At 44.4% G+C, this 25,876-nt stretch overlaps 1 protein-coding gene across 22 annotated transcripts in view; it reads left to right on the forward strand.

Moving 5' to 3' along the window:
* Window positions 1-25,876, forward strand: part of macf1a (microtubule actin crosslinking factor 1a) — a 169,044-nt gene that overhangs the window by 117,259 nt on the left and 25,909 nt on the right. For all 22 annotated transcript variants that reach the window (XM_026299498.1, XM_026299502.1, XM_033325457.1 and 19 more), the window contains 4 exons: window positions 561-878; window positions 1,218-1,400; window positions 24,201-24,362; window positions 24,901-25,071. In XM_026299498.1, the coding sequence (XP_026155283.1) occupies window positions 561-878; window positions 1,218-1,400; window positions 24,201-24,362; window positions 24,901-25,071 (834 nt within the window). The remainder of the gene's footprint in view (window positions 1-560; window positions 879-1,217; window positions 1,401-24,200; window positions 24,363-24,900; window positions 25,072-25,876) is intronic.

The following is a 25,876-nucleotide window of genomic DNA, read 5'->3' on the forward strand; positions in this document are numbered from 1 at the left end:
TGTTCAGCCTAATTACTGCACAATACACTGATAAGATCCAGGGGAAGTGGTAGTTGTAGTTCTTTGTAGCTTAGTGCTCATATTCAACAGTGCACTAAGTTCATTCTTTGTGTGGAGCTTCCTTCTCCCAGGCCTGATCAGGTATCGTGAGACATGTGTGTGAGGGTGTCAGCTCTAGTGTGGCTTCACTGTATCTGTGTGTGGGGGTACTTAGACGACAATGTCACTGAGGTGACAGAGAACAGGCCTGCTGTAGCCATTAGAGTTACAGTCGTCATATATGGTCATTGTGGACGTTCAACACTTTATCATAGTTTGAAATGTAAACCCAAGCATCAGCTTCAGCACTCAGTGTTGTATCTATGCTATTTTCTGCCTTCCAGCTTCCCTGTATTCCATCTACTGTTGTCACAGGAGCTCAGCTGTATATTTAAAATATTGCCTAAACTTTTATTCACTGACATGTTTTATTTGTTTTTAAAATATTGGTTTAATGTCATTTTTGCCGAGAAGGGTGATGTGTGCTGAACCTCAGTCTGTCTCTCTACATCCCCCATCAGATCGAGCAGTGCTGCTCCTCCCTGGAGTCTCGGCTGCAGGGCGTCAGCGAGGTCCAGTCTCACGTGCGTGATGTCTTCTCACGCCTCGGCGACCTTGATGATGAACTGGACTCCCTCAGCCCTGTTGGACGTGACGCGGACTCCTTGGCCTCTCAGGCCGACGCCCTGAAGGCCTTCCTCTCACGTCTGTCCAACCTGAGGACGGAGCTGGAGGGTCACGCGTCAGAGTGCACCAACATGCTGCGGCGAGAGGGATCCTCCCCCGATCTCCTGGCTCTCAGGAGGGAGACAGAAGCACTGAGCCGCCAAGCTGGCAAGGTGAGGGAGAAAGATGGCGGTGGTGTTGCACTATGTGTAATGGTAGCAGTGATTTTCTTAATGCTCTCATTTTTGCATAAATTTGCTTTAAGATGTCCGTCTATGCTGCAGCAATGACTCAGTGTTTCTGGCTAATCTGATCTTATCTCTGTATGAGTTCTGAGCTCTTGACATTATTACATTAAGACATAAAAGGATATTAAAGCACTAACTTTGTGCCTCCGTAGCTCAAATTCACTGTTTTGTTATTTTAAGAAATGTTTCATGTCTTTCCGCATTAAAAGTTCAATTGATTTGATCTGGTCCATGACTGAATTTCATTGTAATTCTGTTTGCCAGCTGAGTGAGCGAGGCCAGGCCAGGTTGGACCAGATCGAGGATGCGGCCGAGAGGGTCCGGGAGTTCTACAGGCTGGTGGCTGAGTTGCAAGGCCTGCTGGGAAGGGCCGAAGAGGGGCTGAACGCACAGGGAATGGTTGGCACAGAGGTGGAGATGATCAAACAGCAGCTGCAGGAGTTTAAGGTAGGATGGACGTCCTCTTGCTGCTTATTTACATGGATGGGATGTGTGTGAATTGTGAAGTGGCAGTATCTGCAATCTCTCTTTGCTTTTGGGTGTCATTTAGTTTGGTTTAGGGTCTTCTTCACATCTGGCATCTACTGCAGTTCATACTTGAGGGATGTGCGTGAGTGCACGTTCGTCAGTGGCACTGGCAGTTGTTGGTGTGGGTAAAAACAGGAGTTGCATTTGTTTGTGTTCACAGTCTTTTCTTTCCCATCATGCCATTAAACGAATTTGCACAGATAAAGACAAAATCGTCAGCGTAACATGAGCCCAGGTCTGTGTGTGTGTGAGATGAATAGTGACATTTGATATTTGGAAAGCCACTGAGGAGGTCTGTATCCATCATTCTCTATTGCTAATACCTCTAGAGACCATGAGGTAAGGGTCTCTGTGTGTGTGTGTGTGTTTGAGGATGGTGGTTAGTTGAGTCACACATCTCTTTGAAAAGCCTGCCATGCTGCTGAATCATAGTGCTCTTTGCTTTTTTTCTCTAAAGTATAATTATGATGCTCTCCCTTCCTTTTTCACAACATTTCCCACCAACACAGCACCTCCACCCACTCTCGCCCTCATGTATGTACTGCACACACCATTCAGCCACTGCTCCCTGGCTTTTTGACCTTCTCAGCTTTGTCACTGTGGTAATGGGCAATAGCCTGATTTTGATACCAGAGCAAATCACGCATTTTAAAATCCTTCTCTCGTGGTTAACGGCACTTCTTACTCCAAAAACGTGGGAAAATGTCTGTTCTGCGTCTGTGTTGCTGTTTTATTTACCCCAAGCCTTTGCAGATTTGGTTTGTAATTTGGTTGTGTTTAAGTACAGTTTGCAGTACACAGTACACAGAAAGTACTAAAGGATAAACATGAGAATGAATGGTTGGTATTCATCACAGAGCAGCATTGGCTAAGCTTCAATTTAACCAGCCAACAAAGTTGAATCCAAGTATTGAATGTATTGTTTTCAGCTTCGCTATGTAGAATTGCATAGGGGCTTTGCTGACACCACCATTATATTTTTTTGTTCCTCCACTGCCCCTTCAGTAAAGACTGTCAGTAAGGAGCACCTTTTCCTGCCCTGCTCTAACGTCCTGTCCACTTCAGAAAACTGTGTAAGAGTTTGGGAGCTCTGGACAGATATCCATGAATCCCACACGTCGTTCTCTCCCATCTGCTCCAAGAAGGTTGTGTGTTTTTGAAAAGGATTGATGATTCATGATGTAATATAAGGACTAATCGTTTTCATGCATTTGAAAAATGCAGTTGGATTCCTGCTCGTCCTCTAGAGAGTTGTGGCTTTGCTGTTCTTAAGATCTGTGGGTGGATCAAGGAACATTTTTTCATTTTTTTGAGACACTTTTGCTTGTTTACTTGTTTTCTAGTCTTCTTTCTTTTTCACTCCTACTCGCTCTTCTTCGCTCTTTATTAGATATCTAGTGAAGTAGCGTCATTGCCCTTGCATTTCTCTCTCTCTCTCTCTCGTCCCACTAACCTCCCTGTGTACTCTTTTGTTCTTCCATCTCCACCTGTTTCTAGGTCTCTCTTGCTCTGTCTCTTCTTCACCCTCGTGAATCTTTTAATGAGAACAAGTGGAGTGAATGTGTGGCAGAGAATAGACAGAGAGTGGAGATAAAGAGGTGTTGAGAGAAGGAGAGAAGGATGAGAGGAGGGAGAGAGGGAATGAAAGAGCTGTGAAAGGCTTAAATAGGCTGCGCTTGAAAGAGAGAGTCAGCTCAGACAAAGAGTGTGAAACTGTTACATGTAGTTTGTCTGCATTTAAATGAATCAGGTCAGTGAGCAGGTTTGTGATCTGTATAAGTCTCATTTAGTCCTTTAAATGTTTCAGAGATCTTTAATTTACCTTCTCTTTTCTCTTTTTTGATAGTACAGTGAATATCTTTGGGTTTGAGCTGTTTTTTTTTTTTTTTTTGTAACGTTTTTATGACAGTTATCGAGAAACTAAGATTTCAGAGGTGATAATAATCTCCCTAAAAAGGTTTTAGAAATGTATCTGAGCAAGCGGGAGGAATCAGAGTCGTGCTGCCTCGTTAGAGTCTTTGCAGTGGGTGTTAATCGTGTTGTTCGTGCGCTCATTAAGATTTTCCTCCACTGAAGTTGTGAACTGTGAGCTGGGTTGCAGACAAGACTGGTGGCAAACTGGGTGTAAAATTAATAGCAGGGGCAGAACGTATAATAGCTACTGTCTGCTGGGTATGTAGAGCATGAAGAAATGGTCTGTCACTCTGTCGGAGGGCAGAGGGGTATTTATAGGAGGGCAATGAAGAGAAGGTAGCAGGCGGGATATTATTGAAAATATAGAAGAGGCAGATAAGTCAGAGAAAGAATAACAGCATAGAAGGGAAACAGCGAGGGGGGTGTGGGTGTTTCCATCTGACCCTTTGTTGACTCTATTTTGTTTTTAACTTTTTGTAAACTTTGCTCTATTGCACATATTCTGCTCTAATAGGCTAAAGAGGAACCAGGGGGAAAAGATTTGAAAATCTTGGGTCCACTTTAAAGCCACTCTCCTCCCCTGTTTGTCTTTACCACCTCCTCGCTCTCCTGCCTGTAACTGATCCAGCTCGGCCCAATTCAAACCTAAACATGTCTGTCTGGCTCTAAAACAGACCAGGCCACCCCTCTCCTCTTCCCCAGTCCCCCTCCCCCAACAGACCCTATTTCCAGTCCAGAGGGATGATGTCATACCAGTGCTTAGAAAGACTAGGGGACTCAGGATGAAGTGTGTGTGTGGGGGGGGGGGCAGCCAGGGGATGAGGGGTCATGGGAGTGGGAGGCGATGTTGTCAGATTATTGTTTAAACTTCCCAACAGTGATCTCAGAGAGAATTACTGGGTCAGTGAGGGAGAATCTTCTTCTTCATAACGTAATTTATGGATAGAAAACAAAGCACTGACGAGATGTGTTCACGGCAACAAGCAATTTGAGCCATAATCTTCATGAAACATGAGGAGTAATCAAACATTTAAGGCTGTTGAAACTGCAGCAGCATTTATAGCATAAATTGTAAGCATTTATTGTAAGTAAATCATTTATGCAAAGTTCTTGTTCACTTGTCTTTATGCAGCTGTTGACATTTGAGAACTTTTTTTGAGGATTTTTTAAAACCAAATGTTAAATAAAGTGTTGAACTGTTATTTTTTCACATCTGTGTGAAAACTCTGTTGTTGTCTGCATGAATTCACCCCCAGAAACAAGAAACGGTTGATCGCCAGGAAAACATTTAGAGAAACAATACAAAGTAGTGTCCAAAATGTCTCCTTGTCTCGTCTGACATTTCATTTGGGGTCTAATAAATTCTGAAATTCCCACAGAGGAGATGAGTAAGAAGTTTTGTATCAGCATCTCGAAGAGTTTTGCTGTTTATCATGTTTATACATGGCTGTCCAGTCTGCACATATGTGCCACTGTGGAATCTGTTGCTCTGTGGGCTCATGAACTTGGTGTTTAAATATGTATCTGCACTTCTATATTTGTGAGGACCATCTTGAGCATAAATCTATTGAAGTGAAGACATTTTGTCTGTTCTGGTCCTGGTTTAAAGCACTTGGTTTCTGGATTAAGGGTTAGGGTTAGGGTATGGATTGAGGTTAGGCATTTAGTTGTGAATAGGGTAAGGGTCTAGGGAATGCATTATGTCACTGAGTGTCCTCACAATTATAGAAGTACAAGTGTGTGTGTGCTCTGCCTCAGAGGATGCTTCTAATTCCAGTCTTTTTCAGGGTGCAACCGGAATCTCAGCTGTCTCCTCACCGCACCCTCACATACAAATGCACACACACACACACACACACGTTGGGGTGTGGCATCAACATCTCTCTGCTTGCCCCTGGCTCCCTTCGTCCCTAAGCAGCTGACATTGTCTCTGGGTGGGATGAGAAAACACACACACACACACTGGTCTTTTAGCAGAGGGGTGTTACAAGGCTCTAAACCTGTAGCTGCAGATGGACATTCCTGGGGAGGGCTGGTTAGTCTTGGTGACAGCACAACAGGAGGAGCGTGTGTGTTTTTGTGCACACATTTTTTTGAAAAATCCTTCTTTAAATCATGACTGCATGATTCCCCCGTCTTCACTTCCATCCTTCACACACTTCTCGCCTCCTCATCTCTATTACTTTGCCCTCCTGTAGTCTCTTCTCTGTCTCATCACCCTGTAGTCTGTAGTACCTATGACTCACTGTCCTTCCCTGCACCAACTGTGTCAGCAACTCCCATGACTGGTGCAGAAGTCGAGCCAAACTGGGCCAGTAGCTCACTGGTTGTCTACTGACCCACGCTGTGAAGCTGGAGCAGGTCCTAAATTTTCACCTGTAAAGCTGCTTACACAGTGAAATAGTAGATTTCAGTGATTAGTTCATGAATAGACATTTTTACCTAAAAAAATACAAGTCTTTGACCCATGCAATATATCACCTAATGTGTTTTAGTGAGCCTGTATTTAATGTGGATGTGCCAGGGAGGTCTGCAGCAACATTTCTCCTCAGGTCTGGAAATCATAAAGCATCAGTCGTCTGAAATTCCTGAGTAAAATTACACGACCAGTTTTTGGGAAAAAGTGTTTTTGTAGCTTTGTTAGATGTTTTATGTTGAACTGCTGTAGTTTTGCAGCCTCGTACTTAAAAATATTCTCTCCATTTGTCACACTGGACAGACACTTTCTCAAAGTCTCAAAACCACATGTAGAAACTGTGTGAATTGGAAAGTATGAGAGAAGCTGACAGAAAATAAAAACTATTGGAGTAAGTTAAGTCCTTTAAGTTCTGACTGTACCGCTGAGTTTCAGCACGGCTCAGTGACACGTTAACCTGTTTTCAGCTGCAAGCAGCCACAGAGGTTCAGTGTGTCAGAGCCCAGTAACCCTCCCGTGACTCCACAGCTACTCCAAGTCGTACATCATCTGAACGACGGTGCTGTTTACTGGATTTTCCTGGAATAGTTTCTGTCTCTCTGTTCTTTCTGTCTGTGTTCATGTCCGACAACGTTGACCCTTACTTCTGTCTGTCTAAGGGTCTGATTGGTCTTATGCTAACATCATTTCTCTCCTTTCACTCGTGTCTGCGTATCTGTGACTGGTTGAGGCAGTGATTGTTATGTCTTGAGCTCGTGTGATCTAAATATGTCTGGGATGGTGTGTTAGTGCATTTGTTGAGTCTGTAACGTCTTAGCCTTCCCACTCTCAGGTCTCATATTGTTTCAGCTGTTGTGAATTAGAAAGGCATGCCCCAGCTCGGCCCGGCCTTCTCGCTTTCCGTCTTTTTTCACTCTCTCTCTCTCTCTCAGTTCAGTTAAATTCACAGCACTGGGGCCTGAACTGGGACCAGTAATATAGAAAATGTACAGCAACCCTTAATAAAATAGGACTTCCTCCTTCGTCTTACTTTAATAAATGCATTATTTATCAAGATAATGGTCATATTTCACATTAAGATATCTAATATACTTTATTAGTGCCTGTTTTGTGTATGAAATAGTTTAAAAAGGAGACTTAAAATTAATGTATTTACATATAACAGCACATATTGTTTCCAGGCATTGTATCTGAGGAAAGACATGATGTATATGCAGAGGCTAATATGTGCCATAGCTAAAACTGATGTACTGGGTTATATGTAAGAAATGAAGTACAACACAAACATAGAAAATGAGTCTGACTTTTTTATGGCACAAGTAATTATTATATTTTTTACTGTACATCATACAAGTAGTTGAAAGCTGATAAAATGGAAACAGAGACTGTCGTGCACAAATAATCCGTAGAATTCATGTGGTGAGAAGGAGAATCTGGTGTGTGTGTGTGTGTTGATGTGTGTTAGGTGGAACAGGCTTGAAGAAGAAGAGAAGAGGAGGTTGTGTGTGAGAGAAGAAAAGAGAGATAACCTCAGCGCTGACCTCTCCGCAGGCATCCAGCAGGTGTTGTTTGTGTGTGGGAGAGAAAGAAACAGGAGGTCGCTGAAATCGAGAATAAGACTATTTTTGCCACACTAATACTCCCCAAATGGTGTAAACCACTACAGAGAATTGACCTCCAACGTGTTTATAATGTGGAAAGTCCTTTGTGCATTAATCGCACATGGACATTAAAATCTTTCTGTAACATAGACTGCCAGCTGAATGAAAACACTCTGCCTCGCGCACGCTCAAAGCCAGGCTGGGGAAAGTGTGAAGTTTTTATTTGCCTGAAAGAATGTGTGAGTGTGTGCACACACACATGTAGACTAATTTACTGTTAAATGAAAAGCGTACACCTGTTTACCCACCTGCACACACACACACACACACACACACACACACACACACACGGGCAGGTAAAATGCTCTGCTAGTTAATATAAAACCACCCAGGAGAGTCAAAGCACAGAGAGAAAGAGATGTCAGCCATGTTTTTGCTGCTCCCAGGTTAGCACAGGACGGATGGTAAGAGGCTGAAAAACAAGAAGAAGAAAATGACATTAAATGACAGTGTTTTGAAGTGGTGGATTATAGATTCCCTGTGGTCTGGGAGGACGAGGTGAATGAAAGGAGACTGAGAAAAGTCTGTTTTCCTGTCGACAGGTGTTATCCCATGTGCAAATAAACGACCCAGAAAAGTCAATAATATGTACTTTAAGCCTGCCGCCTGTGTTTGTGTTTATGTCACTTAGCTGCACTAAGTGGTTTCAAGCCTCTAGATGCAGACAATGGAGGTGTGAGCCTTTAACTGAGGCAAAGCCACACCAGCATGATGTGTGAATAACAGGCCATTTAGTGGACGCTGTGGTCCAAAGCTCCACACTGCAGCATGGAGGAAAAGTTTGGGCGACCCCCAGGGAAAATGAAACTCCTAATCCTGTCAACCTTCCACTCCTCTCTCAAGACTCTCCTCCTCCTGTCACTTCTGTGACTCTTAAATCAGCTGTGACAACTGAGGAATGACTGAAAATTAAATAGAAGAGGGGAGCACAGGCAGAAAATGACTAATCAAATTGAAGCTAACCAGATTTTGGAGGGATCATGGGTGGCAGAGGAAGAACAGGGTAGGGTGAAGGGATTCGTTTGGATCAGCAAATTAACATAATCTGTTTATCAGTTCCTCGTCATCTTTGTGCCTCCTTTACTGTTTCATTCATTTCATTTTGGGCTTGTTTTTCCTCACCGCTGTCCTTCCGTCTCTCCTGGTGGCTAGCCCACATCTTGTTGTGGTCTGTGCAGAGGGGCTCGTCGGTTAGCCGTGGGTCACGCGAGAGTTTGTGAGCTCTGCATGTGTGGGTGTGTGTAGCAAACCAGTGACAAACCCCTTTTGTTTCTATAAAGACGTTTGCCTTGGATGCAGCAATGACAGCTGCAGCACAACTGAGAGAGGGGGTGGGTGCTCTGGTGGGGGAGGAGGGAGAGAGAGGGCAGTTAAAAAGAAAGAGTGGAGTATTTAGCATATTTGACATGCAGGCCACGGGCTGCTCTGTGCAACAGTTGAGAGAGAGAGCTCCTCTTGTGAGTATTGGAAATGTGTTTTGAGGCAAAGGAGGGAAAATAAAATCCGGTGTGCTTTGGTTCGGATCAGCCGAGCTTTGCCAGCCTGCTAAACAAACAGACAGAAGAGACAACAAGGAGTAGGAGGTAAAACAGCCACAACTGGTTCTGAGCAGCCTGTAACTCTGTAACGAGAGAAAAACAAAGTGATTTAAAGTTCCCTGCCGGTGCTCCGGGGGTTGCAGGTTGCCATGTTTGCCGGTATCCCCCTTCTGACTGAGTGGGTGGTTGTTCAGAGACTTTGTGGCATCCTGAAGAAACAGACAGCACCCCCCCCCCTGTGCTGTTTTTTTGTGCACAGCCCCTTTTCCTCTTGGCCCCTCTCGCTCTGACACACACTCTGCAGCCGGGTTGGGTTTCAGTGAAGGCACAGATGGGAATGCACAAGTGGAGCCCGTGAATATCGCAGACTTTTGTGTGTGTCTACATCCTTTGCGTATTAATTTTTTGCACTGGCAGCTCTTTTGCTACTACAAACCCTAATCTTGTTGTGGACTGGGGTAATGTGGCTCAACTGGAAACCTGGGACCTCTCTGGCAAAGGAGGAAATAATGGAGTGAGCAAACAGCCTGGACTCACTTCCTCGTCTACCCACCTACTGAACTATTGCTTTGGGGAAAAAAAGACAGCTCATTACTGATAAGTCTTTTTGTCTCCTGTTGGCTAACAGTCCCACCCCCTCTCTCTCTCTCTACCTCCATTCCTCCCCTGTTTCTCTTTTTTTTTTTTTCCTCTTTCTTTGACTCTGTATAATTCACAGAGCAGTGTTGTTGTGCCACGAAAGAGGGAGGGGTTTACTCCTGGAGAACTGAGAGTGGATTACAAAGCTGTGAATAACACAGCCATGAATGTAGACACCTCTCAGCCCACTTCTCTCTCTTCTCTACCACACCAAATCCAGCTACAGTGGCACGGAGAGTCGGCGACATGCTGTATAATGTGCTTCCTGCTCGCCTGGAGGAAACACTCATCTGGGTTGTGTTAGTGTTTTAATTCATTTCTCATTTTATTTTTCCTCCTTTCTGTTTATTCAGAAAGCGTTATCCTAGCAGAGCGTTGCTCACTGCTCAGTGTGGGATGATCAGCTGTATCCCAGTCTTCAGCTGATATGTGGTTTTTTTTTTTTTTGGTAACGAACAAAATCCTCCTCTGCACAACTCTTTCTCTCTGGCTCCACGCCCCCTCTTTGCACCCTGCCTCCCTCTCTGTCGCTACTCAGCTCCCCTACACCTCTGCCTCTCTCGCTCTCACCCACTCTCTGTGTTTAGTGTGCTTTTTGAGAGAGAGAGGAAACCAGCATGATTGGAACACTTCCTGTGTTTTAATTCCAGCGCAGGAAACAGAACAAACGGAGCTGAATTCAAACACAAACAGCAAGAGAGCAGGGAGGGAGGTAGGCAGAGAGTGAGCAAGCGAGAAAGAAGGGACATGTGAGAGAGAGAGAGAGAGAGAGAGAGGAGACTAGACGAGGGGGGGCAGCAAGAGAGTGAGAGGAAAAGAGGGAGATTTTTTTTAGCAGCTGCAAACCATTTCAGCTGTGTAGTGGTCTGAGAACAGAGACTGGGAGTGAAAGAAAAAGAGAGCAAAGCTTGGGAGCCCACACGTCTCAGAGAGAGGAAGAAAGAAAAAGAAAAAGAGAGACGGGGAACTGGGATTGCGTGGCACATTCTCAGTACGGAGCAGGGAAAAGAAGACAGCAGAGCGAGAGGGAAGGGAGCGTGTCCTGGGATTGTCTGCTGGAAAAGAGGGAAAGACGCTGCCTGCAAAGCAAAGCTTGGACCGGAGCTGGGAGCGCTGTCTGGGTGTTTGCCCTCTGGATACGGTCCCACGACTCACTGCTCTGCCCTGCTCGCCTGCCTGTTTGCCTGGCTGGTCCAGGATCCAGGATCTAGCCCCCAGCTCCCAGCCCCCCTCTTCTATCTACCCCCAGATGCCCTCTTTCACTCCAGCCTCTCCCCCTTCATGATTCTGCCTGCTTTCGATCTACTGTACCTCCTCTCCCCTGGAGCTGTGATGATCTGAGGATGAGAGAGAAAGAACGCAGCATGAAAGAAAAATTGAAACACTGACAGGGATTTCTTCAGACAAAAGCAGACTCTTTCTCTCTTTGTTCTGGATTTAGTATTTTCTTCAAATACTAGGCTGGATGAAGGAGCCTGATGGAGAGATTTTCTGTTACTGATGATGATTGCCGATCAGCATGATGAGACGGCATAGACAAAATTAGGGTTTATCCAGAGCCTGGATTCTTTGTGGTGGAAGCTGAGGACAGAAAAGAAACGCTTTGGACTGTTTGGACTCTCAGGACTACAAAGTGGCAGTGACTTGGCAAAGAATTCCTGTTTTCATATTTTTCATGATTTGGATTTTATTGCCTCAGACAGCTGTGAAGGACAGACGTTTTCTCTGTTTTGTCTGTTTCGTTCACTGGATTTCATATATTTACTTTTAGTTTTTTTTAACAAACGAAGGTAAAAGTAACAAATCCATGGAGAATTGTACTTTCCTATTCATTGCACCCCACGCAGCCTCTCTTTTATATAACAGAGAGTGGGTTTTCTCACCTTAAAAGGAGACTTTTACACTTCCCTGCCTGCTTCTCGCTGAGACTGCTGAAGTTGTCCAAGCCCCCTCTGCCTTTTCCTGTTGTGCCACAGAGAGGACAGGGAACTGGAGAGGAAGAAGGCAGCAGCTTCCCAATGAGCTGTTGGAGGTGAATATGGAGGCAAGAGCAGTAATCTGTGTCTCTGACAGCACAACAAAAGGACGTTATCTGCACGGCACTCATCTCACCTTAGACTTTGTACCTCTCACAGAGGGAGATGATGACTTTCTTTCCCTCCCTCCCTCTGCTCATCGCTCCACCTCTCCCTCATTCCTAACAGCCTTTCAAATAAACAGAGCTAGTGATTAATATGATGCTGAGTCGGAACGCTGTCTCTGTCACTCCCTCACTGATGCAGCACAGCATCTCAGAAAGACCAAGGAAATGCACAACTGTTGAAGTGACATAGGCAAGAACATTCAGAATTCACTGAATGTGAAACCTGAAGGATTTGTTAAATGAAGCAAACGGACTGTGATTTTGTGGATTACCTGACAGGGGACATTTGAAGGTAAATTGATTAATTTTCCACAAAGACCCGTTTTTTGTATACTTTTTCTAGTACATTTTTCAAAGTGCTCTGTCATACTTGCACCTTAAATCGACCACAATTTCTGTGGCAGCACAAAAAAAGTGAAGAATGGGGAAACCCCTGAGCCGTCCGGACTGCCTGAGGCAGAACCCTCGCTGCCTTGGTAAAGGTGATGAGGATGAGGCATACATAGAGGATTGTTATGTTCCCCAGCGATCTATATATGATACCATGCGCATCAATGAACAGATTGATCAAGGAACCAAACTGTGTCAGCCTTCCAGGAGCACTCTAGGCTCAGGTGGGGAAGTGAGAGGAGAGGGAAGTACACTATCCAGCAATGGAACTATTGGAGCTGATATATGTGGTGTTTTTGTCGCCAGGAATACAGATAACGCTGGCGGGGTGAGGAAATTGGACGAGAGGGTGATCTTTGATGCCTTAAAGCTAACTGGTGATCTTCAGATTATATCCCCACCAGTTGGCATTGTAGGTTCAGGTTTGGCTATTGCTCCGTCTTCGTCTGGTTCTGCAGTGGCTGCAGTGGCCAAGAGGCGGCATCAAGGTGGTGATAAGAGGGACAATCCAAACCGTCGCTCTTGGAAGGCCTTTATGCCCCCAAGTTATCCAGAGTTTGCAGAGAGACTGGAGTTCTCATCTGTTGATGGAGCAGAGAAGCGTCAGTCAGGGGCAGTGAATCCTCTTTCTTCTCTACAACCTGTTCCTTCTCATCTACCCCCATTGACCCCCACCTCATCCACTCCTTCCTTACCTCCTTACACACCCTCCCCTCTATCATCTGCTCCACACACTCCTCCTGTCTCCTCACCGTCTTTGACACCCACAGTCAGCCCTGTGCCTCCTCTGCAGCAGCATCCGCTTAGCAGGCAAAAGCAGGTTCATCCTGCGCTGCAGAAGCAACACAAAGACACTCACGCAGTGCCGTCGCCTTCCAAAGAACATTTACCCGCCTTTAACCAAGCCCAGCTACACGAGATTTCTGGAAATACACCAGAGCATTGCCCCAGCACATCCAGCCAGGCAGGAAAGAAAGGGCAGGGGCACAGACGGACTACTAGTGCTTCTAAAGCTGGAATTAGGCAGAACCCAGAGGATCCTGTTGAGTCAGTTAAGACCTCAGATTCAGAAAGGGATTCGCCTCTTTTGGACAATGACCAGGGAGACAATGCCCCTCTAATCCCACCAAAACCCGTCTTCTGCCCACCTACAAAGGCCCGCACATGGCCCCGCAGTATAACAACAGGAAAAAGGACTCAGGTGGGACTGAGACACAACTTTCCTGTGCTTCCACCGTTACCTCCACTTTTGGGTGAGGATATTAACGCAGATGAAGAATCACTTTATCTCCTAGATCCTCCATCTCCCTTTATGAAGGAGGAGGAAGGGTTAGTATATGGAGGTCTGCCTCTCTCCCCCTGTATCAGTCAGGAGGGAGGTGATGAGGGGCTGCTTGGCTGGAGTGCTCATGATGGCGAGCTCAGAGAACGCACAGCCTCGGAGCTCAGATTTGAGGAGGATGAGCGCAGGATTCTTGAGGAGCTTGAGGAAGAAGAACAGGAAAAGTGCCGGAAAATAATGCAGAGGGAGGAGGTGTGGAAAAAAGAAAGGGATAAAGCAGAGGAGGAAAGAGTTCAGAGAGAGGAAAGGGAGTGGGAGGCAGTTCTTAAATTAGAGAACAGGGAGATTATTGACCAGTCTTGGGACAGGGAAACACTGGAATCGGAGGGATGGCATTTAACAGGCTCTTCTGGACATTGGCCTGTATTAACTCCCCCTACAGGATTTGGAGGCCCTGGGGCCCCCAGTACCTCACCTTGCCTCAGCTCAAGTGCTGAGTCAGATGACCTCTTTCTAGAGCTGGAGAGGCAATGTCAAGAGGATGAGGGAGAGGAGGGAGTGGAGATGAGTGTAGACCCTGAGCCTCTTGATCCATACACACTTCCTTGTTTAGAGGAAGAGGAAGAAGAGAGGGAGGAAGATGAAGACACTGCCTGGGTAGATTTTGAAGGAACTCTTCCTCTAGATGCAGTAAACTCTGTAGATCCTGAGCACATCACTTCTGACTCAAATTTAAATCACTCGAAGCAAATTGAAGAGATTACACACTTTGACTTGTTGCGAGCACAGGACTGTGAAAAGGAACATGGTTTCATTGATGAAGAGTGTGAAATAGACTATAATGAGGATAAAGCAGAGGTGGAGGAGAAGAGTTATACAACTGACTCTGCTCTTGGTCAACAACTGGAGTCAGACTCCAGTGGGGTCCAGATGTCCCAGCCAGACCGAACTGGTATAGACATCAGTCAGACAGACTATGGCCAGGAGAGACCTGCTCAGACTGAAACAGACCCAGATAGTGGGGCATCATTAGAGCGTGATGGACAGGAAGAAGGAACCTGCTCACCATGTTGTAGTCCTCTGAACCCTTATGCTGAGGACGTTGAGCAAATGGAGGAGGGGACTCAGCAGGATAAAGGGGAACTGAAAGAGGAAGAGGAGTTAGTAACAGAGTGGGATGTGAATGACCAATCTGAGCCAAGTTTGGACAGGAGTGAGGGAGCTGTCATGGATCACTCGCTTGAGCCTGTAAACATGGTTGAAAAAGAAATTGACAATGAATGTACGCAGGATGTTGATCCTCAAACTTCCTGTCAGGAAGGTTCAGTCCCTCCAGAGATTAGTGAGCCTGTCATGACAATGAGATGTGACACAAAAGAGACATGCTTTGCACCAGAGACTTTTGTTGTCCCCTTGGATGTAGTCTCAGGATTGGACATGTCTGAGCAAGACCTAGATCTGGGAACTCCAGGAGAAATGACAGCTAGCACCCCAAAATCAGATTCTGTTCCTCCCCAATCCCCTCAGCACAGAGACTCAGCACCCCCTTCCTCTTCACCTCAGTCAACATCTAAATCTGACTCTTGTGGAGCTGGTTTGGATAGCAAAGACTCAGAGGCCTTTGTGATATCAGATAGTTTTGTTTACCTGGCCGTGTCAGCACCTCCCCATTATCCCAATGACTGTCCCCCATCTCCATTTGAGGACTCCATCCCTCCCAGTCCTGTCGCTAAACCTCCCTGCTGCCCAGACCTGGAGGAGGAGAATGGAGCCTTCCTTTTGCCTGACAGCTTTGTTTACATGGCAGCACCTGAACGGCCTCAGCCTGGTCCCTCAGATGTCGGGTCAGCCTGTGAGGAAACTCAGGAGCTGGACTTGGACTCATACTCTGAAGGGACCCAGTCTGGAGTGGATGGGGTAGAGTTTGTCTTAGGCTCTATGACCGGGGACAGTGACTGGGAGTCAGACGGATCTGCTCTGGATTTTCCTCCGCTCGTTTCCAGAGACCAGGTCTGGGACCAACTGGAGCCAGGCCTGCTACAGAGCCTATTCACACAGACAGAGACAAGCCAGGTACAGGCCTCTAGGCCCCAGGAGGATGGGCCCCTTATAGGGACCACAGGTGCTCAGACACAGCCCCTCTTAGATTCAGGAAGGAGCTCTAAAGCAGAAAATGAAAGAGCAGCTATATTACAGGACTGTGACACCGACAGACACACAGAGGTATGTTCTCAGCTCAAACGTTTGAGTTAAAATCATTTCCCCTGAATTCTTTATGCAGAAGTTGTCTGATGCTGTGAACTATGTATTTGGTCTAGTCCATAACACAGTTTAGTGAATTCAGGTAAATGATGAAATGAATAGTGCAGTCAATGTAAAAATCCACCTAAATGGAGGTTTTCTTAACACATTTATTAATCCTTTAGTCGAAGCACTAATCCTGAGCGATTTGGAATCAATGTAACACTGGAATTTAAATATATAAATATGTCGCTGTGGCAGGTAGAGAGAGTGGATTAAACTGAACCACAGAAACCTTGGTTTGCCTTAATAAGAGAATATCGTCAGGTTAAAAATGTGTTTTTCTAAGAATCATAATGGATGTGGACAAACAGAGACGTAGCATGGAAAAAGAACTGGGTCAGGTAGCCCAGCAATGAGTGTAGCTGATGTAGACATGGCATGGAAAATGTATGGGGGGGGCATGAAGTTATGTAGACGCCATAATTAGCTAGCTGTTTTTCTGTAGTACGGCTTTAAATGATCGCAATATGACGCTCAGAGGGGGTTTGCTACTTATGGGAAACTACTCTCAGGGTCATTCAGTGTGTGTGTGTGTGTGTGTGTGTATATGTGTATATGTGTGGGTGGGGTCAGGGCTAATCTACAGTGCATGCACATATTTGAGATTTATCACTTGTTTGTTTGTGTGCAGCTGAAAAAGCAGCATGTGCCTGCGTCCTGCCTATAATGTTGATCTCAATTGCAGTTTACAACAATCGTATAAAAGCCCAGAGCAGAGAGAGTTTCCAAACATGGCACGGAGCAGTCATGTTATGCACACGAGGCCCCTAAGTTTCTACGTTGTTTAAATCATTTGGGTGAAAGGTTAATGTTTGAAGAGGCTCTGTGTTTGTGTATGGGCTGAGACATCTGGATAGCTTTCCCTGTGTGAGCTGATTTGGTTTCAGAGAATGTAATTTGTGTCACAGTGTACACAGTGTCACCGCTGTATATAGACTAGGATCTGAAATGGATATTCTATAAATGCTGCTCTATAAAGATTAGCTTGGCCTGGAACTGACTCAGACCTGTCAGTCAGACGAGTCTCTGCATTCACCATTCGACTTGGTTTGTTTGTATAGTGCCTCTCCTCTCTCATCTGCCTCCGTGTTGAGTGTGTGGGCTGCATGCAAAGGTGTGTATTAATACATGGGTGTCTGTCAGTGTGGCAGCATATTTGACAGCTTGTCATGCTTTTATGAGTCGTACTCTGTCTCTGGCCAAGGTTTGTCTGATCTGAACCCAGTTTTTGTTCCAAACTGAATTTAGCTCATTTTTGGAGTCTTCATTGGCAGATTCTAATCACTTCACATCAATGACTGATAGATTTTAGTTGAAAATACTCGACTGTTGCAAACCTGCTGATAAAGGTCTCGTGTCAGTCTGAGAATCCTAATAATTTCTTATTGGTGCATGTCATGGACAAGCAGCGTGTGACTGTGTGGCCAATGATGCAGATAATCCTATGCTGACAATACAAAGTACTGGTTCTCTTTTATCACATTATAGTTTCCATCAGGCCTGGCCTCACTACCCCGTGTGGCTTTATGAGTGCATTTGGCCTTATTTGTTTTGGTGTGTGGATTGAATTGTTGTCTCTTTATGTGTTATCAGTCCACGTCTGTGTTTTCTGTGCAGACACAGCCTCTATGCCTTCAGGTTAATGTAATCAGATGTCATGTCCACTCAGCCTCAGATATAAAAGAGGAGAGTTACAGCTGTACAGAGTGCCAAGTGCTCTCTCTCTCTCTCTCTCTCTCTCTCGATTGTAAAGAAAAACAACTCCTGTGTGGTACTGACCTTGTGTATGTGTTTGTACTGTAGGATTTGGAGACATGAGTGATTTTGCAGTATTATAGAAAGTCAGCTGCTCTTTTTTTAAACACAGAAGAGGAAACTTGTTTTTAAAACACAAAAAGTGCACAGTTGTTTCCATTACACTGATTTAGATATGATACTTGGCTCCACTGACAGGTTTTGTCCTAAAAGGAGACAACAAGCGTGTAAAACAGAACAGTTACCAGGAACTTTTAAAAATAACAGCTGTGATTCTCAGGCTTGGTATGCATGTATCAGGAATGCTGTGCTACAACAGAAACACTGGCTCTTTCATTTATTTTTTTAGTAATGAATGGAGGATGATTGGAAACATGACTCTCTAGTTTTTATTCACATTTCTGAAAGTTGACACATGCACTTTTGTTATGTGATGAAATCTCCTTTATTCAGCCATGCTCTCGCTCTCTTTAGCACTCTCTCTCTCTCCTCCTCCATGCTTGGATGGCTTTGTTGAGATAAGGAGGTGAGAGTTACATACTGTGGCTCTGTGAGGGGAGCAGCCTTTGCCAATATGGCTACACAAACAGTGTGTGAAGTTGTTTAAGGAATATAAACTTAGATATGAGATAAGAAAGTGCCAGGGCCAACACTGGAACAGTGGGCTGAACCCTCTTACCTGTTAACGGTCCTATCTTTCCCTCTCTGTTTTGTTTCTGTTTGTCCTCCTCTGACCTGTCTGTCTCCTGTTCCTCTCCGTCTTTGCTTGTCTTTTTCTACGTCGCACTCCGTTTTCCTCGCCTGTCTCCCTCCTACTCTCTTTTCTTCAGTCTCTGTATCTTCTGCCCCACTTAAATATTCTTCTTCAATGTAAAGACCAGGCGATTCATTTGCTGATATGTTTTCATTGGAAAGGAAAGATGGGACAGGTAGACACTGACAGAGTTTAGAAAGACAAAGAGGCAGACACAAAAAGAGTTGTGACAGGCAGGCGACCAGGAGGCTGGGTGGAGGAAGCCATTGTTTCCATGAGGGAACACCTTTAAGCTCTACATGAGGCTTTGGTACAGTAAGAGAGCCACGCTGGCAGGCAGACACAAGCAGAAGGTCTTTGGATTAATATGAAGCTCACTTTAAAGCACAGTGTGTGTATGTGTGCTCCACTAACAGACAGGCAGATGGACTAGCTTTGCATGCTGTCTGAGCTGGGGAAAGAGAACATACAGACATGAAAATACATGATTCATTCATAATCTAGTAGCATGTACTGTTTTTAGTTGCTGGTTAAAAATAATGACTTGTTCTTAATTTAAGCTCATAGAAGTATAATACCTATCACATGCGGTCATTAGAGCTCTTATTGTGTTCAGCTGCATGGTTTACATGCATGCCAGATTTGGACTGACTGTTTTTTATTACAAACTAATATTTCTGCCAGTTTTATGTCTTGTTTTGGTTTTGAAATTAGCTCAAATCAACTCGGCTGCTGAATAACAGACCTGCTGTATCTGGATTTCTGAAATCTGCACATACCCCATCTTTTTTTTTTTGTTCCAAATAGTTTTCAAGCACATGATGGAATAAAGGCAATAAATGGCTCCAAAAGAGATGAGGCATTGAAATACAGATGTTGAAGCAGAGACAGACACACACAAATAGAGAGAACCAGGTGTCTTCAAGTCCACAGCTCATACATTTGTGTTTTGATTGATGTGATAATTTTGGTTCTGAACAACCGCCGCCGGGATAAACCAGTGACAGACGGAAGGAGGGGGGACGTGTTGAGGAACACAGACAGGCATAAAAGCAAAGGCAGGAAGACATTGATCCCCCTCAGGAATTAAAATGTAGAAACTAGATCAAATATTTGAAGCATTTTCCACTGATTTTTACATGTATGTGTGTCTGAGGCGGCTGCTGTATTTCTCCCCCTCTCTCTGTGAGACAATAGAGCTCTTAAAGTCCGCAGAGCAGTACTCTCCTGATAGATATGAACCTGTTTTCAAGAAACCCCAAATCCAGAAAGAAAAAACAAAGAAACCATGCATTGCTCTCTCTCTGTCTGTCTCACTGGGAGCTGATTAGCAGCATGGACGTCCCACAAAATATGGGAAAACATGAATGAAGGAAAATTGTGTTTAGGTAAAAAAAAAAACAACAACAATATGTTGCTAAAAAAGAGAAAAGAAAACGCTTGTGTGGCTGTAGAGGAGAAGAAAGGAGGTGGAAGGTTTGAGCCATCGTGATTTGAATGCAGGCCACATTTGCATGAGATCTGTTTGCATCTGTTTGTTGATGTTCAAATAAGGACACTGGTCTCAAATGGAGTTTATTAACCCATTAACCCCTTTATCCCTGTGTCAGAGACTGGTCAGTCAGATTTGTGTTTTCCCCATCAAACTTTGTTTGGAAACAGACTTCTACAGTTTCCTTCCTCCCCCTCCTCATTCTTCGTTCCATTAAAAGAGAAAGGAGGGAGCGAGGAAGGACGAGGGCTGAAAGACAGGAAGAGAGGGAGGCGGAGTGGGAGTGAAGGAAAAGCAGGAGATAGCAGCGCTCTTACTGGCTGCCATGTTGCTTTGAGAAACACTCAACATACATAATATTGAGGTTTTCTCTTCAGTGCCTATAAACACCAACTCCCATTCAGTTCTAAGAGAGGATCCCTGTTCCTGTCTTTGTTCTGCCTGCCTGTCTTTAATTATGTACCAGTTTATTTCACCTTCAGCAGTCAACAACACAGCACCTCTTTCCTGCACGTTCATCTGTTTAGTCAATGCAAATGGAAGTTCCAAAGATTTTTCTTCTGTTTGTGCAGCAGTGACAGTAGCAGCTACAGGGAGGCTGTGTCTGCATTAGCAGAGCTGTGTTTATGTTCGGAGCTAACATGGCCCTCGTTTGTCCTGATTAAGGGATTGATTGTTCTTGAGTGATGTTTTGGACACAGGCCATCAACACAGCTATTCCTCTCCCCACCATTATTGGCTTAACAGGTGACAGCTAAATATAACAGACCCACACATGTTCATGTGCGTCAGACGTACAGCTCAGACTGTTCGGGTTAAAAAACTGCTTCAGTGTACCACTTACTCCCAATGTAGGTTTAATGAATGAATACAATTTCTAGACTTGGAGCCCAGTGAGAATATTGTTGAGCCTTAACATCAACTATATGCATGTGGTGTGTGTGTGTGTGTGTGTGTGTGTGCTTTTACACTCATGCAGTGTCTGACCTGATTTGATACCAGTGAGAAAACTGGTGTTTGATGAGCCAGTGGCCTTCATGCTCCATGGATCAATGAGTGGTGCTGCTTAAAGGCCCTGAAAACATTTTCTGTCTCAGCTTTTTGTACACGAGCAGTGGGAAGCTACATAACAGACACACGAACTAATCCAACAACGTTAGAGCAGTTTTGGTTATTTCATATGAGATTTCTGCCTGTGCTGATTACATCACGAATCATGAAGATTTAAAAAAAACAAAAACAAAGCCTGTAATCTTGAAAATGTCTTCTCTTCCTTTTGACAAACATGAAAAGTGGTTTTTATCGTCTGTTCACGCTGAGCTGTGGCTGGAGTGAGAAAGCCAGTGTGAGGGTTGCACTGCAGGTGGGCAGATGAGTGGAGAGGAGGGAAGGATGAGAAAAAAGAGGAGGCAGCTGTGGGAGCAGAGGGAAAGAAAAGAGGTAGAGGGATAAGTGATGACATGGTGGAGGAGGAGGAAGAGGGATGACAAATATGGTGGTGATGGTTAAGTTAGCTGAGTTAAGTGTGTGTGTGTGTGTGTGTGTGTGTGTGTGTGTGTGTGTGTGTGTGTGTGTGTGTGTGTGTGTGTGTGTGTGTGTTGTTGCTCGCTGGCTGAGGGAGGGAAGAATGACAAGTATGTGGGACATTTTCCAGAGCTCTGGTTTAGTGGATTCAACCACTGAGAGCTGAAAGAAAGAGCAGAGAGAGGGCGGCTGAAACAGAGACAGAAAGAGAAAAAATAACGACAGTGACAGAAGAGGAGAGAGAGTCGATAGAAATGTAAGCACACATGATCTGTAACACATCGTAGTGTGTGACTAGATGATGGATGGGTGTACTTTCCCTGTTTTTTCCTTCTCTGTTCCCCTCTATCTCGAACACACACACACACACACACACCAGGATAAGGCGTAGGGTGGAGTGGGTCATGGCTACAGTCATTGTTGTTCTGGCCGACAGACTTCCTGTTCCAAGCAGCTATGACGCCCATCACCACAACACAGCTGCACACACACACACACACACACACACACACACACACATAACATAACCTGTTCATTCATATTTAACCGTGCACAGACATTCATACCTGTACCTTTGATTTCTTTTCACATGCATAATTGCACACTTTGATTCACACTTTTGCAACACACACACACACACACACGAATACCGTGGAGCTACTTCCACACACATGCACAAAAGCACAAAGCCCTGGCACGGGGAACCTGTAGTTTGATGCCATATTTAAACCAGATGAGCAGAAACCTGTAAACCCTTTGATTATGACCCACTGCAGAGGCTCAGAAACACGTTCCAGCCCAACCACTTCCAGCAGATCTGCAAAAGCAGCTCACTATTATGTCTGCAGGTCTGTAAACATTCTCAACACATCATAAATGTAAATCTCAGAGCTTTTAAATACAGATAAATGTGCTCTGATAGTGATAAGTGAAGGCCACTCAGATATGAAAGATTTGTCTTTTGTACTTTTTCTTTTTTACATGATGATTTACCTCAACCAATAATTTTCACCTTCCCAAACAAGACTCCTGTTATTTCATATTCTGCACCTAAATCTAACATAAGACATGTACCTATCTTCTGTCATATCTACTTTCTACTTGAGTATATATATATATTACTTCAGCTGTGGTGAAATTTACCAAGGATTCAGTTTAACACTCAGATCTGGTCTGTTAGCAGGTTGTTGATAGTGGGGAAAGGACCATTTATTTTTTAGCTGTTTTCATTTCTGCTGGATTTGATTCACTAACATGTAGTGAAATACAACTGCAGCAGCTTTTTGGCCATTTCACCCAGGCCATAGTGGTTTTTCACTGAAGCCCAAACCTTCATTTTAATGTTTTCCTTCTGCCCTCACTTTAATTGCACTCTGCTCAATGTTGTCACACCAGGCCCTGTGCCTTGGATTTACCAAACTCTGGTGCACAAGTGTGTGTGTGTGTGTGTGTGTGTGTGTGTGTGTGTGTGTGTGTGTGTGTGTGTGTGTGTGTGTGTGTGTGTGTTTCCTGGCTGTGCATTTCTGGTTATTTGTGTGTGTGTGTTATGTGTCTCTTAATGGCACTATTGGGGTTTTGGCTGCTGCAGCATCACAAACCACCAACCTTAATTCTCCCTCTGTGGGCCTATTCTGAATGTCAGGACGTTTTCAGGACAGAGACCACCCTGTATTACGGCTGCGGACCCCCATTAGATGCTATTTTTGTCCCAGGGACGACCAAATGAAAAGAATTTCATTGATGGGGGTTCTCAATGTTCCCACTGGCTGGGGAATTAGTGAATACAGTGACATTGTGAAAGTTATCTATATTTGGCAAATTATAGCAGGATGGGATATAGGAATTTAGTAAAATCTGTTTCTGCCAGTGTTTACTGCATTAGCTGATGGTCTGGGTTGTTTTTCTTCGCAGCAAAAACAACTCTAGAATTACACATTTTGGAAAACACCATTAACAACCCAGACAGGAGCAACATCTTATAGATCAGGGATGTCATCCTGCTTGTAAAAAGCAAGTTTCAAACTATGAAAAGTCATGAGGATGCAATGGTGTTTTGTAATGGGACCACACCCTGTGGTTGGGTCTGAAGTCAATTTAGTGCTGTAGCTGATTTTTTTTTTTTCTTTTTAAATTGATGATTATGGACCAAACAGAACCCTGGACCGAACATCGGGTGCACAGTACACGTTTGGATGCAGCAGTGCTTCAGATTGTCTTTCTACAGCCAGAGAAATCAAGTCTGGTTGTGTTTAGTGTCGGGTGGCTGCCTCTATTGTCATCACAAGATGGCTTCAGCCCGGCACTGTGAAGTATGTGTGAGTAATGTGGTCGGACAGGCGAAGTTGTGTGTGTATTTGCTGTAAATGGGAGTGTTACTGTAGGTCTGTGTGTGAAGTTGGGTGTGTGATTAGGTGGAGGTTATCTGCACCCATGCAAGTGTGTTAGGGAATTCTACTGTGTGTGTGTGTGTGTGTGTGTGTGTGTGTGTGTGTGTGTGTGTGTGTGTGTGTGTGTGTTGTCGAGTCAGCCTTTTCCAGCCAGCCCCTTACTCGTCTACCCCTCTAATCCCCATAATCCCCCTCTCCCCTCCTCTTTTTCCTCCTACCTCCACCCTTGTTTCTGCAGTTCCCTTCCTGTGTCCTACTCCTCTCTGCACATCCCTGTGTGTCTTTCATCTCCTCGTATCTGCTCACTTCTATATGTGGGTACATAACATGGGACAGTTCACCTCCATTGGTTGTCATGCAGATCGAATGTGGAGTGTATTTTTAACTGCTGACTGCTATACTCAAACTATGCCTTCACATAAGCAGTTTAAATTCTGTGCACATTCATAGTTGTACGCTTGTCTTTCTTTTCTTCATTCATTAACGATGCACTCCCTCCCTCCCTCTTTCCCCGTCCCAGGCTGTAGAGAGAGAGCAGGTGGACAGCATTCAACCGAAGCTGCAGCACGTCAACGCAGTGGGTCAGGGTCTGATCCAGAGCGCCGCCAAGCACACCAACACACAGGCGCTGGAGCACGACCTGGAGACAACCAACCTCAAATGGAACTCACTAAACAAGCGGGTACGGCCCTGGATGTGTGCACAGCCTGAGGAGAGGATAATCTGCCTGTTTTTTATAACACCTGATTTATATTCCAGCCTTCCCTTTAAGTAATGGAAACATCAGATTGTTACAGTTGATATCTTCAGTGTGCACTTACAGTAAGGTCATAAAAATTCAATTTGCCATGATATATCTGTGTTTCAGGAATTTACTTTGACCATCGCACTAAATGTGATATTTCCTTTGTTGGTTTCTTCTAAATCATAGCAAAGAGTAAAAATGTTGGACTTGCAGCCTGTATATTTAGGGAATTGCAAATTCTGCTTAGAATTTACACAATGTTGGCTGACATTTATTACGCTGCATTTATTAAGGTTTAGGTTACTTATTAATGTGCCAAGAGTTGTTCCAACCCAGAGTCCGAATAAAATATTCACAATGCAATTTTAAAAATTAAAATATGAGAATTAACCATGTGCATTTGATCATGCATCTGATTTTTGTAGTCCCTTACACAGGCTGACGTGTGACTTTTATTTACTGTGTTTAACCTCAGGTGGCAGAGCGCATTGCACAGCTGCAGGAGGCCCTGCTGCATTGTGGGAAATTCCAGGATGCTTTGGAGCCCCTGTTAAGCTGGCTGAGCGACACAGAAGAACTGGTGGCCAATCAGAAGCCTCCGTCAGCCGAATACCGTGTCGTCAAGGCTCAGATCCAAGAACAAAAGGTACGAGAAGGAAGAAAAAATCCTGAAAGAGAAATTTACTTCCATGATGAAAAAATGTTTTTGAAACAGTGTCAGTGCAGAACAATGGGATCTAATGTTTATTGCAGAATAAGTGTCATTAAGGACATTTTGATAAGAAGTGTTTTTTTATTTAAAGTGTCTCATTTTCACATTGTGGGGAATCATCAGGCACAGTTGTCTGAGCTCTTACTCTCGTCCACCCACAGTCTCATTTTCTGTCTTTGAAGTGTGCTGCCAGCTTCTGTCCCTAAACTAAAGTGGACTTGAAATTTCACTTTCGGTTTTCCTAGATTGTTTACTTATTTTTTTCATACATTTTGGGAAAAACAATTATTTTTTCTGTCAGACAGTGTGAATTGAGTTATTATTGATGCCCTCTGTATCCTTCAACCACAAACAATGGATATTTGAATGACAAACACACAGACTATGATCCGTCTGCCTGGCATCCAAATGGCCCCAGTTGACCATCTGCCAGTCGGACTGGCATAAAAACAGACTCACACACATGCAAGTCATGTTTTCAATAACACACACACACGACACACTTTTCACTGTTTATCCAACATACACAACACACTTCCTGTGTTTGTGCGTGTAAGAGTGCTGTAGTCTCAGCCAGAAATCGCTCTCAAGTGTTTTCATCCGTGACAAAGAGCCGTGTTGACCTTTTAGATAAAAGAGAGTAAACTGAAAGTGTGTTACAGGGAAAGGCCAGTGTCTTATTCTGTATATGCAGCACCTACACCTGTTAAATGTTTAATAACTCTTTTCTAATGCACAT

This window comes from Mastacembelus armatus, chromosome 11 (genome assembly GCF_900324485.2).
Source record: "Mastacembelus armatus chromosome 11, fMasArm1.2, whole genome shotgun sequence".
NCBI lineage: Eukaryota > Metazoa > Chordata > Actinopteri > Synbranchiformes > Mastacembelidae > Mastacembelus > Mastacembelus armatus.